The 16,466-nt window shown below is 38.4% G+C and overlaps 1 protein-coding gene across 3 annotated transcripts in view; it reads left to right on the top strand.

Moving 5' to 3' along the window:
• The window catches only part of Vcan (versican), a 103,249-nt gene that overhangs the window by 35,993 nt on the left and 50,790 nt on the right, over positions 1-16,466 (top strand). For 2 of the 3 annotated variants that reach the window (XM_028854152.2, XM_028854149.2), the window contains exon 7: positions 5,756-8,665. The exons of the other annotated variant lie outside the window; for it this stretch is intronic. In XM_028854152.2, coding sequence (XP_028709985.1) covers positions 5,756-8,665 — 2,910 coding nt within the window. The remainder of the gene's footprint in view (positions 1-5,755; positions 8,666-16,466) is intronic. 3 annotated transcript variants of the gene reach the window in all.

The following is a 16,466-nucleotide window of genomic DNA, read 5'->3' on the forward strand; positions in this document are numbered from 1 at the left end:
TTTAAGTCACTACAGGTGAGTATTTGTGCTGAAATTGATAATGATTATGTTCAATTCCCACCTAAAAGGAACCATACTATCAAATAATCAATATAATTCACATATCTCATTTTGTTTCAAGTAATAGAATATGTGCCTTTTGGTGATTAATTTGCTTTGAGTTAGTGAAAGTACAATATGGCCTCTTTGAAACATGTAACATGAGTGAATTAGCTATCTTTACCTCATAAAATTAATTTTAAGTAGCACTCACACTATACATATTTTAAAATTTCAGACATCCTTAAATTATTTTTAAACATTAGCCACATTATATAGTATGGTAATTATAGACTGCTTAACTAAACAATAACTAGTCAAAATTTTGTGGTAGTATTTACTCTAGGATCTGTATTATGTTTGCTAAATAACAAATGATTAGCTATTTTAATGACTTGGTCTAAGTCTGACAGTGACTAATATAATAATTAAATATCAATATAACACAGGAAGTGTATTGAACTAGCTTTCTAATTCTTCTTGTTAGAGCAATAGGTAATTAAAGTAACTAGACAATTATTAATTGGTTTCTAGAGTGAAATATGCAGGCATTTTTCAGTGAGAAAAAAGACAGAGCTATAAACTTAAGCAGTGTGTCGGAAAAGATATTGGATCTGTGAGCTGATAGAAACGTGGAAAGGTTTCATTTCACAGTCTTCTGTCTCCCTGCTAGGCTGCCTCTGCCCAAATCTCCCCTTTAGACTTGCTTTTCTGTTATAGCCATATGTTGTTTATTAGCTTAATTCAAGCTGGCTGATCCACAAAAGGCCTAGCAAATGCTACCTTTTCTTCTCAGGCCTCAAAACAACGAAATCTTCCACGATATTTTTCAGAAAAACAACAATAATAATGAAAAAATCTTATCCTAAATATAGTAATATATACATGTATGTATATATGACATTCATATTCATTTATGCCAAATTCTCTTGTTAATGATATTTATGTAAAATAGGTATAAAATGTCTTTCACATTAAGTTTCTGATGTGATGAAGGGACAGGCTTAGGCTGATGGTTAGAAGGGGATGGGACCAGAAAAGTTATAAGGGGCCAATCAAGTGGCTGGCCTAACCATCCCCTCTAAATTCTCCTGCACTGTATAAAATTAACAACAGGAGAAAAAAAATAACACATTTTCTCTTTGAGGGTAAAATGGAAACCAAAGCTTATCTGTAGCCATAGAGATTATTATTAAATAATTGCTCCTGGCAGATTTTAAATTGCTTATTTAAATGAATTTACATGGATGCATAAAAAGCAAGGTCCTTAAACTTAAGTAGATCGACCATATTAAATTTAACTTACATTAAGTGCAAAAGTCATTGGTATTTATTATTTTTCTATTCATTTAAGTGTATAGAGTTTTGGAATAACGTGCATACCATCCTTCCCCCTATGTTACCTGCGGTCCTGATTCTTGTGTATTTCTTCCATCCTTAGACTGTCATTCCTAGCTCACTGAGCACAGTAGAGGTTGGAATGCTTCAGTGCCAACAGCCTCCTCCAGCTCCTAGTGCCTTTTGCAAAGTTTCTTTTAGTATGTGTACATTTAAAGATTTGCAATGAGTTCCAAATGATTTGACTGATGTCCAGTTTTGCCATGTAGTCCAGTGGTGACTAGGCATGCCCTCAGCTGCAGTCCGCAAAGTGATGTCTGTGGTGTGCAGTTGTCTTGATAAGTTGAACAAGAGATGCGTGCATGCTGTAAATCATTTGGTTTTGTCAAACATAAAAAAGTGGGTTTTTAGGCGACATAGTGAATAAGCATTCCAAATCTGAATTTGTTCTAATGTCCCCTTCCTTATAAAAGCAGTTAATAATACACATACAATATCAGATAATGTGCATGGATAGGATAATCTGGTCTAATAGATTTGAAAAACAGACAACTAAATGCCTTTTAAAAATAACCTTCCTGACTATATTCCTGTGATGAAATCTGTCTGCTTCCTAGTTTTCTTTGGCTTCAGGATTAAAAACATTCTGTGAAAGAATTCAGTTCAGGGTTTTGAAAGTCCATGTGAAATATCTTCAAATTCAAATGAATGAAAATAATTGAAGACTTTTGAAAATTTCATGATACGTGTCATAATACATAATACATGTCACTAAGGATCGCCAGGAGAGGGGAAATGACATGATTCCTAAAAAACTTCATTCTAATATTCTTTAGCCCTCACTCTTAGTTTGTTTCTTAATCCAAGTTTGAACGTTAGAATTTGAACTGCTCTCTTAAGTTGTTGATCAAGTTCAAATAGCAGCATTTCTATTGAACATAGTTTCTTGATTGTCTCTATGTCTCCCCCACCTGGAACAATTCCATAAATGACAGTTTTAATGACTAAACTAGTTCCCATTTGATCTGGGGTGGAACCTCCTTGTTTCTCCGTCCCTCTTTCTCTCATTAGGTTTGGAACTAGAGTCTAGAGCAGGCTCAGTTGGTTCCCAACACTTCATATACTTTCGTATATATTTGTTCATGTTTATAATTAGGCTATTCTAATCTATGATCACTTCATTGACTTTTCTGTGCCCTAAACAATTATGTGCCATTAGGTACCAAATATAATAACTCCTTACTTTGTATTTCAAAATGTTTCCTGTTTATTGAATGGGACTTAATTACCATCTGATCACTCATGGAAGTTTAAAATGGCATTAAAATTTGAATCCTACTGTGTCAATATGAATGCGCTCCTCAGATGTGACCCTCAAGTCGACTGTGGGGCACCCGCTACTTCAATTCTTCCCATGTTTACACTCACGCATATTTCACATATAATATGAAAGAGTTGGTTTAAAATCAGGCATTTCTCCAAAATTTAGATAGTGTAGGAGTGAAACTGGCCATTCTGCTGATGATACAGGTTTTATATTTTGTTAGGAAAATCTGCCTCATGTCTCATGACAGAAGCATGGAGAAGATAGTCCATAGGATGTAAAACACCATAAGCATGTTGATGTAAAACATCTGTGTAGCAGACAGCTGCAAAGATTGGAAGGGAGTATTTGTGGGAAAAAAAAAAAAGCATGCTGGTTTTTGTTGGCTTCCTCAATAATGGCATTGAAAAAGCAATAGCAGTATTTCCAAATCCAAGTGTCCAATGTGAATGAAACTATGGGAGGGGTACTATCACAATACTCTAGAACTGTATTCTCCTCTTTATAATAATCGTCAGCAAAGCTATACAATGGTGGTTTTTATTCTTAGGCTATTTCTTTGTAGATGATGTTTTCAAAGATCGTTTCCGTTTCTGGAATGGCTGGAACAAATGGCACACATTATCAGATACACTGAGTTCTGATGGCGGTCAGCTGTTAGGTTGATGAGAAAAGCCACCCCACCCCAAAAGGAAGTCTGAGGTTTTCCATTCCAAGTCATAGAATTAATTAACTTAATTGTAAGCAGACTTTCTTAAACAGGGCTCTAAAATTATTAAACCTCTCCTTTTTCCCTGCAAGCAAAGTCACATAAATCCTGGCTTTGTAAGACAGACTTCCCAAGACTTCCTGCTATATCACCTTACTCTACAGCAAGGCTAGAGGAGAGCAACAGAGAATCAGAGTCATAATTGACAATGACATGTGCTTATTGAATTTTTAAAGTCTGAGTCCATTTTTAAAACACTGTAAAAATATTTCCATAGGATTATATAGAGTTACTAGGCTGAACAGGAGGACCTGATCCGCAGCCTTTCACTTGGCTCCAATGCAATGTCACCTTCTTCTAAATTAATTTCATTGGCCATGAAAAATGCTCTGAGGGAAAAAGTAAAATTACCATTCTGCCATTATTAATAATAATATGATTAAATTTTCTCTAATACAAAGGTGTCTAAGCGTTTGTATTATGTTTCCATGGGAACATTCTCCATACATCTTTTTTACTGTTTCCCTAAAGAATGCAGTTATAAGACAAACATAAAATCTGGCAGTTAAGTGAGGTAACGGTGATGGAATTTCAGAGGATAGAGAATTGAATTAAAAGAAAAATAGTCAGACACATTTTAGGTCTTTAAGTTGTTCATGTCAATCAAAATTGACCAATGTTTGTGCCAGGAAAAAAGTACAGAAACAGCTCATTTTTTTTTTTTTTTTTTTTTTTTTTTTTTTTTTTTTTTTTTAGACAAGAGGAGAAAAAGTTTGTTTAACACACTTTTCAAGGTCCCAGTATTCTTTTGGGTTAATTTCTTTTTAAATATAAAAGGATAAGTAGTAATGAATTTTTAAAGAACTTATATTAGTGTAAATGAACACCACATGTTCATTAGAACACTGATGCTTTTGGACTTTTAAAATGGTTTGGAGAATATCAACCGCTAATAACAAATGCCAGTCCCCCCTCATTAGAATTTATTATCACCTTGTTCAGATTTAGGATAAAATCATATTATCTTATCATGAAGTTCTGACAGAACCGATGAAGCCAAAAAGCACCCAATTTTGGTTTTCAGTGAGTTTTTTTGGGGGGAGGGGGAAGGTACAAAGTTTTTGGAGTCTACTGATGCAACAATTTCTAATAGCAAAGACCAGCATTGCTCATAGAGCTATTTTACATCATATGCAATGTAACAAGATGGTGGATGTGGGTTCCTCACAGCTCTTCCTTGTGCATTCATGGGCAACTAATTTTTTTTTGATTTTAGAAAGTGCTGATTCTTTGGGAAAATGCAATCATTGTATGCTAGCCTGCTGCATTTCCTCTGTGTTGAGAAGGACTTTTACGTATAATATTGTCACCTCTATACAGCTTAAATGTCCTGAAGTCAGCCATTCTCCATAAACCCGGAGTCATTATAACGTAGTATTTTATGGTGACAAGCCTACTTTATGGAGTACCATGTGCTCCCTCTGTGATGATCAAGGATGCCCCAGGAATGTGTAGTTCCAGGCTGAAGATTATCACATAGGTGCTTTACTTCCAATGCATTTGTGTTTCATGCTAAAGTAAGACTGAAAACCAAGACCTGGGATAAGTACAAACACTGTGTAGATTGTTCAGCACATGGTAGGACTACAGGAAATGCCAACCAGCCTCTGCCAGACATGTTGTAGGATCTGCTGGCAACACGCTCTCCAGAGTCGAAAGGAAGATGAAGACAAATGTCCAACACCTGGAATCAAACGAAGAGCGGGTATTAAAAGTTCAATATCCTGTTTTTATGAAAGGCTGCGCGTTATGGACAATGTCATGGTTTATGTGTGACTTGGTTCCATTTGATGTGGCTTTTTGTTGTTTTGCAGTCTGAAACACTCCCTCTCCCCTGAGACACTATGCAGCTTGAAAAGAAGGCAATATTTGGAGAAAGCTAGCAGCAGGGGACGTCCATCTCCAGATAACAAAGCCACGCTCTCCTTCTAAGTTTCATGACATCACTGTTGTTCATTACAGATAACCATTTATGAAAATTCTGTGTTAATAACTTTTGGGCATCTACTTATCTTAAGACACATGATGTTCGTTTTTTTTGTGTGTGAGAATAATTGTGTATGCAATCAAGTACAATAACACTTACAATACAGAGCAACTTATCAGTTTGTGACTATTAAGTGATCACTTATCTTCCTTTGCATTAATTTCAAGTTTAGATTTTAGACTCCTTTGTATCACAGATCACTTGGTCCACTGAAAAATACAGAGCAACACTTAAACACTGGTCATGCAACCCCTTATTAGTGACGTATCTAATTAATTCTTTGAAATTATTTTTCTAGCTAAACAGAATATATCAGAGACAACCACCATCGAAATGAATATCCTCGCAGAAACTGCATCACCCAGTTTATCCAAAGAACCATACATGATACCTGACAGAGCTACACCCATGATTCCATTAGTCACCGAATTACCTATCATTACCACACACTTCCCTCCTGCAGGAAATATTGTCAATTTTGAACAGAAATCTGTAGTCCAGTCTCAGGCTATCACAGACAGATTAGCCACAGAATCACCTACACCTGCCAGCACCAAGAACCATTGGGATGTGGATGACTACTTACCTTTGGGGTCAGGACCACTTGGAATGCCAGATACATCTGAAATTAAGGAGGAAGAACTCTATAGTACAACTGTCATCTCCCAACATGCTACTGGCTCATGGGATGGAATTACAGAGGATATGCAAACACTTGAATCAGTTACACAGATTGAACAAATAGAAGTGGGCCCCTTAGTAACATCCACGGAAATCACAAAGCACATTCCTTCCAAGGAATTGCCAGCAACTGAAACAACATTTGAATCCATGGAAGTAACCCCAGAACACAAAACAGAAATGCCAACAGTAAGCACCAGTCCTGAACTGGAGACCACAAGTCACTATGGATTCACCTTGAGAGAAGATGAAGACAGAGCCCTGACAGTTAGATCTGGTCAGAGCACCCAGGTCTTCAGCCAAATACCTGAAGTCATCACAGTATCAAAGACATCAGAAGACACTACCCACTCCCAGCCAGGGGACCTAGAGTCCATTTCAATGTCAACAGTTGTTTCACCTATAACTATGCTTGACATGGATGGATCACTCCTAGATAAAGAGAAAGAACAAAAAGCCAATGGTAAAATGACTGAAGAGCCTTTTGGTCAATCACAGCCTACAACCCCCTTTCCATCAGAGCATCTTACAGAAGTAGATTTGCTTCCCTATTCTGGTGACATCATATCAGTAGAGGGAATATCCACAGCTATTTATCCCCCATTACAAACAGAAGTGACGCAAGGAAGAGAAAGAACAGAAACACTAAGACCAGAGTTGGAAAAAGATACTTACACAGTTGATGAGATACAAGAGAAGAGCACTAAAGATCCATTTACAGGTATAATAGAAGAAGGCTTCTCAGGAATGAAGCCCTCTACATCTTCATCAGAGCAAATTCATTTTACAGAGCCTTCAGTTGAAGAATCTGTTTCCCCAGCATTGACAACTGGAAAGTTAAGTGTGAAGCCAACAGATGCAAGAGATGCAGAAGAAATGGCGACTCTGACTAGATTGGAAACAGATGTTACAAAGTACCACAAAGATGTTACAACAGCCCATTTGACCCACAGTACTCTAAATGTGGAAGTGGTCACAGTATCAAAATGGTCATGGGATGAAGATAATTCAACTTCCAGGCCTTCTGCCTCAACAGAAGTTGCCCGCTCTACAAAATTACCCCCTGTCTTACTTAGCACTACAGGAACAAATGGGAAGGATAAAGAAACCCCAAGTTTCACAGATGTAGGAGACCAATATACTCTTTTCCCAGATAGTACTAAAAAACCATTAGAAAAGGTTTCGGAGGCAGATTTAACATCCGGAGAATTTACAGTCACCTTTCAGCCAGCTACATCAGTTGCCAGTGCTGAAAAGTCAACTTTGAGAGAGTCTACAACTGAAGACAGAGTTCTGCCCACCATAAGCACAGAACCCCAAGTCATTACCGCAACTGTGGAAGGAAGTGCTTCAGGTGAAGATATGGATGCCTCCAAACCAGTCTTTACTGTCCCCCCATTTGCACACACCTCCGATGCGGAAGGATTGGCATTTGTTAATCATAGTAGCACCCAGGAGCCCACCACTTATGTAGACATGTCCCACACTAGTCCTCTTTCTGTAATTCCCAAGACAGAATGGGGTGTGTTGGAATCCTCCGTTCCCCTGGAATCTGAGGTGCTAGGCAAACCTGATCAAGACGTCATTGAACAGACTCACCTAGAAGCAACCATGTCTCCCGAAGCTTTGAGAACAACAGAAATCATACAGGGAGAAACCCCGGCAGAACCTCAAACCACAAGTTCTACTGCACTAATGGCCAAGGAGACAACAGCATTAACAGACGAGGGGGAGGGGTCAGCATACACCACTGTCTCTGAAGACAGGTGGGGGACCACAGGGTCTGAGAGAGTCCCGCTTTTAGAAACAACTGTAGTGGGAACAACTGAGCATGGTACCTCTTCTCCACCCGGTGCTATAACGCAGCACGAAGTGGAAGTGGAGACCTTGGTAACTCTAACATCAACCGCTAGGCCAAAAGGTGTTCTAAGTACAGAGCCAGAATTAAATTATGAAGCAGAAGGTAGTAGTCTAACAGAATTCGCATCGACTTTGAGGCCCTTCAGGACTCACGTCACACAGCTTATGGAGGAAGCTACTGAGGAAGGAAAGAAGCCAACCCCAGACTATACAGAGTTAGGCTCAGGATTATTTGAAAGGCTCGGAACCACTGAACTCCCAGAATCTCCAGTAGTTCCAAGTGATATCAGTGCCTTCACGTCCATAGACAGCCTTCACAGAACTCCACCATTCAGGCCCTCGTCTGCATTCACCAAAGAACCACCTGTCACTGAGAGGGAGCCCAGTGACAGAACAGCAGGTGACATTACACTTCCTGGGGAATTTGTAACACAGCACCCTTCCGCAACTCCCATTGATATCACAGCTAAGGCAACGGAAACTGATATTGCTCAGGAGTCTCACATGACCTCAAGGCCTCCTGTAACACAGCCAACAAGACCATCTACTGTGGCAAGAGAAACGACCTCCAAACCTCAGGCATTATCTACTCCACCACCCCCATCAGGGACAAAATCCCAGCCTGATATAAATGTTTATATTATTGAGGTCAGAGAAAACAAGACAGGTAAGTCTTTGCTTTCAAGGCAATCAGCATTTTATCTTGAAAGTTAAAATAACCAGCGTATGAAATGCTGCCCTTAGATGATAACTGGAGTGTCAAAAATATGTTAGCCTCATGCATCTGTACAAGAATTGGAAGGATATGTTAAACAGTTGGGAAGAATGTTAGCTACAGTTTTATTTTAAAAGTCATAAGAAGCCCTGCTTTGCCATCTAATCCAACCACTTCATCACTGTTACATCACTTCAGAACGTGCAGAACAAAGTGTTTTAATTCCAGTGTCTTTCCATACATTACTACTCAAGTGTAGCACTAGACTGTGTTAACATTCCATTGGTCTGCAACCATTAACCTCAAGCACTCACAATGTAGACAGCTAAATGAATTTGCATATCCCTAGGTTTGACAAAAATATATCTAAAGATTTGTTTTTTTTCTCTTCCAGGATTTTGCAGGTTTATCACATAAGTTGTGGAATGGGTAATAGGTCTATTTTAATTTAAATCTAACATTTTCAAGATATCGACTGTTTTTAGTATGTTTTCAGAATGTAGATTGAACTGTTTAGAACCAACACAATCTAGCTAAGTTCTAGGAACTGCTTGGAATCATTAACAAATATAACTTTAGAAGGTGGACTTGTAAATATTACCTGTTTTCCCCTAAAGCTTAGGTCATGATGTTTTTATTGTGATTTCACTGTCTCCTCTAAGAGCTGTTGATTTGCATTGGTTGATACTTGCGGTTGTCGTTATCAAACATGTCTTGTTCTTACCTGGACGTGAGAATTACTTAATTCACGTTAGATTTGGAAAGCTGAGTTGAGACTATGTAGCACAGACAGTCTGATGGACTGTTTCTTGTTTGTTTGGATCCTTTAAATTTAGAGCTTAAGTCTACAAGCTCTCTTAAATTGTTTGGTTCAAATTTGAATATAAGTATTAAATGAATGAATGTTCACTTTTCTGTGGCTTGGCTCAGAGAAGCCGCATGGGAAGGATGCCTGTTTTTCAGTTTCTTTCTTGGTAATTGGGATACGCCCTGTTGAGTATCATGCAGAAGAGAGATGACATTTTCATTATGGTGATCAGGAGTACACCTGTTGAAAATGAACAGGTGTCTGTACCCTTGATTTAGTTGGTACCTAAATCAAGTTGTGTTGTAGATAAAAACTTCATGACTTCTACTAGTTCCTGTTTTTCAGAATTTTCTTGATGTGAAAATATTTGCATGGTGCGAATATTAGATTACACAGCTCTGCATTATTAACTCCTCTGTTCCCAGCAGAGCTTTGTACAGGCCAGGAATGAAACATGCTTTTTTGCTTTTGTTACTAGTACAGTATTTTGTGAATCATAAATAATTTCCTGTCTTCTACATTATTTCTACATCTCTCAGAACTGGAGTTGAAAACAGAAGTGTTACCAAGTAGGAGTTAGGATTGCTGTTAGTAGAATTAAAAGGAACACAAAACTGTAACCATGGGGGGAAAATAGAGGCTAGAGAAGATTGATATCAACCTTTAATTTCAGAATGCAAAAAGGACCTATCAAATAAGTACATATCTCCTCAATTCATCTTACTTTATTGGTAGTGACATACTAAGTTGTATCAAATGTATGAAACAGTACGGAATTGTATCAAATATTATGAAAACAGAAAACATATGGCGCCTAACAAGTCTTCTGAATGGGAAGTTGTACATTCAGGTTAGGGCATTCGAACTACAAAATGGAAAAAAAGGTTGAAACTTGAACTCACCCTCCACTCTCCCTCACCAAGAAATGGCAATTAGTAGGGAAAACCAAAAATGCTAACTTTATAAGTAGCAGTTCAAGTGGAGGGGCTGGCTGGTCTAACACTGTTAACAGTTTATGAAGAGGTGTGCCTTTATATGTGCCTCGTGGTCTCCATTCAGCCGGACCTGGGTACTTGTTTCCTTTCCTACACTTCTAAATCCTAGGGCTATGTTGACAGTACATTCTGAGAAAATTGTGAAATATCTGGCCATTTCCACTAGGCAGGAGAATTACAGTATGCACATGTTGGGATGGAGCATGGCACACTGTGGCAGTCTATCATCTGGTTTTATGTGTTCTAGACTTTCATTCTTCTTAAGAATAATAGCACGGCTTGTTATTTTCAGAAGGCAGTGAGATTTGCTTAGCCCCAACTACTCAGGTTTTCTAACAATAATTTAATTTTCCCAGTATTTTGAACTTTGCTCATGAAAACCTTCACCCAGATGTTCAGTTAAACTCTAAGGCAGGTGTGTTAATGAGGGAAGCCTGGAAAGCCAACGTTTTTATATTTCCAGGCTGGAAAATCCTCGGTGTATATGTGCCATTGTATAAACCTCTTCACCAGAGTAAAACTGACCTTCACATACTCTGTGCATCCAAGTAAGTAGAAATGCCACCCAAGCTACACCAAACCAAGGCATTTATAATTTTTGCTGCACTCAGAGAGTGATATAAAGCTTGACTTTTATGAAATACCATGAAACAAAACATGCTGCTCAATGCATGCTTACATCATATACTCAGATGGATGTTAATGGCAGTGTAGGCCCTGCTGCTGGAGGGCAACTGTGGTTAACAGTTTAAAAATCTGAAGGAACTTCACAGCCTGTAAAGGTTTTATGAGCTGAAAAACGCTGTGGGGTGTGGTTAACAGCAGAGCATGAGTGCCCAAAACTTGACTCGTCTGTTTCAGGAGTAATTTGCACACCTGCACTTGGGAGAAGTATTAAAAGGCCTTCTTTGTGAACCTTTATGAAGGCTACAGGATTTGAAAGTCTGGGAAGAGTTTCTTCAGCGATGTCTGGGTTTTTTGTTGTTTTGTTTTGTGGTTTGTAAAGAGGACTCTGGCAAATTACCTGAAATGTTACATGTTACCGTAACAGAACTGCAGATGTTAAACCAACAAAAACAAACAAACAAAACCCAAATGTAGCCGTATCTTTAAAGTTAGAGAATAATTTGGAAATGTGCAGATTTTAAACACCAACATCATGTCAGTACTCATAGGCCAAACCTCCAGATATAGGCCTATATATGCCCCCATGTGTCAGTCCTGCCTAATCTTGCTAGGCATTCTTTTTAAATGATTTTTACTGGTTTTTTGTCATCCTAAGTGTAAAAGTATAAGACAGGTGTAAAACTAAATATGAGACAGAAATTACATAAATATAAGATACTGATGAAATTTTTAATGTGCATATATGTAGATGCATATGTATATGTGCATCAGTCAGATTTTGACAAAGGACGGTATTTTGGCCTCTACATTACAATTCATTTGCTCAGGTTCCTTGTGCAGGATTACTGCCCCTTATTGGTAACATCATTTAGAAATAGCTCCCATCGGCTCTATTTCTTCTACTGTTTTTAAATATGAAACATAAACATAAAGCCATGGTCTTGCTTTTGAGAACTGTGGCCTTGTTGGGCAGATGAACAATGAGGTGCAGTAATTCCAACGAGGAGTCTGGACAAACACTAAGAATCACTGGACACCGCTTACCTCTTACTTAAGGTGATTATATAAGAAAGTCGTACATAATTTTTACTGTATTTTTTTGCTTTAATTCTGGACAAAAATTATTTTTCTTTTAAAATTGTATTTACTTTTAATTGAGAATTTTTTCACACAATATATTTTTATATTATTTTTTTAAAAATCACATTTTATGTTTATGGAATTTTGTAAACAAATGTAAAGTACTTTACTTTTTTTAAAATAGAGGACCAGATTTCATTCGTCAAGCAGTATCTTCTGGGGGCTTCCATGTGTTATAAAATGGTGGCTAGGTTGATTAATGTTTGGGTGAATGAGCTAGCCTCTAGGATGCTGTGTTCCTCCGACCCAGAAGAAAAGGGAATTGCAGATATAACTGAAAACAGGACAGAAACACACATTTCTGAATGAGATAAATGTTTAAAGGGAAAACACATTTTCTTCTTAAAAATTAATTTTATCTTATTATTTTCCATCTATGGTTGTTTTGCCTACACTTGTGTGTGTGTGAATCACTTGCACTCCTGGAACTGCCTATAGGGGGCAGAAGAGGGTGTCAGATCCCCCGGAACTAGAGTGACAGATGTGGGTGAGCTATTATATGGGTGCTGGGAATAGAACCTAGGTCATCTAGAAGAGCAGCCAGTGCTCTTAACTACTGGATCATTGTTCCAGCCCCCCAAAATATATTTTCAGTAAGACCGATTATGACTGCCTTTCACTCACATAATGATATACATCTATCCATCTATCTATCTATCTATCTATCTATCTATCTATCTATCTATCTATCTAGGCTTTTTGAGACAGGGTGTCTCTGTGTAACCCTGGCTGTCCTGGAGCTCCCATTGTAGATCAGGCTGGTCCTGAACTCAGAGGTCCACCTGCTTCTGCCTCCTGAGAGTGGAGATTAAAGGTGTACGCCACCACCGCCCAGCAAGATAGACATTTATTTATAGGTGCCTTTGTTGTCTCTATTCATTATGCTAGCGAAGCCAGTTCAGCCAACGTTGCTTCAGGCTTGTGGACATCTCTGTGTTACTTATCATGCAAGGAACCAAGTGGAGCTACAATTTTGTATGTTCTTGTATGTTAAAGAGCATATTAAAATTCTAGTCCCCATGGTGCCTGTTGGTTTATAGTTGTGCCACTTGTATACAAAGAGTATAACTTTGCAGGAGCTACAGCTCCCCTATAATTTTACTGTAGTATTGATTCCGTAGGGCCTGTGAGCAAAACCCAGCAGCTTTAAGCTCTTCTATGTGCATGAAAACAGAGCTGACAATAGCTCCTTTTTAAATTATTTATTTATTTATTAAGTGTACAGTGTTCCGCCTGCATGTATACCTGCATGACAGAAGAGGGCACCAGATCTCATTACAGATGGTTGTGAGCCACCATGGGGTTGCTGGGAATTGAACTCAGGACCTCTGGAAGAGCAGCCAGTGCTTTTAACCTCTGAGCCATTTCTCCAGTCCGCGACTTTAATTCTTTTCTCAACAATGGTCCTTTAACAAATTATTTTAAATGTTCCCAAGCATTGGCCTAACCTCTCCTTATGTTTTCATAAAGTATGGGGTACTGGCCAATATTGTTTGGGTGCTGTGAGGGAAACCCCAGCTCTCTACACAGGGCTTGCTTCTTTCTGCTTTAACAGCTTGGGTGTCTTTCATTTGTGCAATGATTTCAGGAAACACACGCAGGAGTCCAGATAGTATTCAGAACATTTTCAGCAAGGGGCTAGCTAAGGGAAGAGATGTGAATGGAAAGAACCGGAAGGGAAAGAAAAGCAAAATTCTCTGGAGTGTCATTTTAAAGCCGAAATGTTTATATTTTAAAGGAAATTTGCCGGTTTTGGTCATTTTAGAAATGCATAGAATTACTTCTCTGTGAAGCCAGTTTTCCATATATACATATAATTGTTTAATGAAGTGACCTCATTTGCAGATCGATTCCAAGAATAGTGATGGTGATTAGTGGGGTGTGGAACTGGTCGTGGTAAAAGTAAAAGCTGTTTTAGTAAAAGCTGATATATTCATGTTTTCAGGTACATTGAGCTATTATGATTTTTCCCAAAACAGTTGATGTGAGAAGAAATATATCCCTTTGTACGAGGGCATCCAATGAAGGACTGAGACTCCAGCTATCTTATTTTAAAAGAGTATCCCTTGGAGAGATGGTACTAATAATCTTGAGTATGAATCAGGGGAGAAACAGACTTAGTAGCAAGAAGAAGATTTAAATACTTGTTAAAATAGATTTGATCTGTGGAAGGGGGGAAATTAAATCAATACAACCTATATTCCCTTTGAATGATCAGGGCCATGTGTAGTACTTCTCCCATATGTCATATAAATGACATAACGTTTAAATAGAAGATTTTAAAATATAAAGCCTCCCTGTGGTAAGAGAGAAACTTTCAAATTCTCTGTGAAAATGTAGAGTCACATCGGTTAGACACCCTGAACGTTTCTGTACACACATATAATTAGTGCACAGTAAGTGTGTGGGCGGGCTCCTACAGAGTCAGTGTTTTCACATAGCAGGAGAGTATCCCCAGTGTCTCACAGAAAGTGCAACTTAGTTACTGTAGCCACATGTTCTGAAGGTGTTTGTATTGTTAAAATGAGGAACGAAGTCAATATACTAGTGTATGTTTCTAGGAACATACAGGAACACAGTATGATTCTCATGTTTACTCTCAATAGCTCTCGTTTCTTGGCTTCCTAGGGAGCCTGTGTTACTATCTGCAGATAAAAATTCTCTGTTCACCTTTTCTTGCTACCTCCCATAGACATTCGTTCGATCCAGCCATTGTGTAGCTAGGGGATTAAAGCAATATGATTTACAGTTTAGTTAGTTGGACAACTTAATTACTCAGTAAATGAGGATGTTAGAAAGAGAATGGCATGCTTTAATGAGCACATTAAGGAGCAATCTGAAGTAGGTCAGAAGTGTCTGTACTAGACAAAGCCTCAGAACTCACCTCAGAGAAAACTGTGATGTCCACCCTATCCTTGAGCATCGTTCAGGTTTCCTGGGGGCCCACAACCAAACCAACCTGAGGTACCAGCAGGTGATCCACTAAGATGCTGCTGCCTGACACAGTCTGATGGACAGAGGGAAATATCCCAGTGCATCATTTACCCACACTGCTTCTGCATTTGGCTGTAGATCAGAAACCCTCAGAGAAAGTAGTCACAGCTTGAACCACCCAGACAACTGATCTGAATTGCTAATGGGAGGTATAAGCATCATTATTTATTTCCTTTCTGAAATCTGCTTGAGATATTGTTCATATTTGGCACCTGTAGTCTTAAATGTATACCAAATAGTTTTGCTAGGCAGAGCACTGAACATCTAATAGTATGAAAGCTCCGGACTCCCCAGCCTGCTGAGACACAGCAGCTGCCTCAGCCTTGTGCTCCCGTGGAGAGGCTGTCTCCAGCCTTTGTCAGGTGAAGCTGTACTTGATGTTCTGAGGGTGAGGGATTTGTCTGATTTAAACTTTCTTCACTGAGACTGTAGTCACTGGCCAGATGTTAGCAAGTGTAGTGTTTATCACAAGTCTTACTACACGTTGATATCTGTAAATGAGGAGGAATAAAATGGAATGAAATATCTATGACTCACATGTACTTTCAAAGCAGTAGGAATAATTATTGCCAAATCCAAAGCTGTGGTTATGAACAGGCAGCACGTTTTTAGTTTCTTAGAACTGCTGCATAACTCATTTTGCTACATCCTTGTTTACTTCTGTCTGAAAACACAGGAACTAATGGTGATGCCTTAACAACACAATAATTCTTTTTTTTTTTTGTCCTGATCAAATAAGTTTGTTCAATTCATTTATGTTTGAAGAATAAAAAAAAGAACTAGTATTCACTGCCTTCATAGAAGCCTACATAGATTGGTACAGACAGTGCATAATTAAAAAAATATTGAGACTATGGCTGCACATTCAGACTAGATTTTCAAAACCCCAAATTCTCTACTATCTGAGGTGTTTTTGTTGTTGTTGTTGTTTGTTTTATTTTGTTTTTGTTTTTGTTTTTGGTATGATTCATTAGTTGTGTCTCAGTTGTAGCTGGAGGGCTTCTCTCCAGGTTCCCCAAGCCCCTTAGTCCCACAATCCACTTATAAAATAATCACTCAGACGCTTATATCACTTATAAACTGTATGGCCATGGCAGGCTTCCTGCTAACTGTTCTTTTATCTTAAATTAACCCATTTCTATAAATCTATACCTTGCCACGTGGCTGGTGGCTTACCAGAGTCTCTACA

This window comes from Peromyscus leucopus, chromosome 11 (genome assembly GCF_004664715.2).
Source record: "Peromyscus leucopus breed LL Stock chromosome 11, UCI_PerLeu_2.1, whole genome shotgun sequence".
Taxonomy (NCBI): Eukaryota; Metazoa; Chordata; class Mammalia; order Rodentia; family Cricetidae; genus Peromyscus; species Peromyscus leucopus.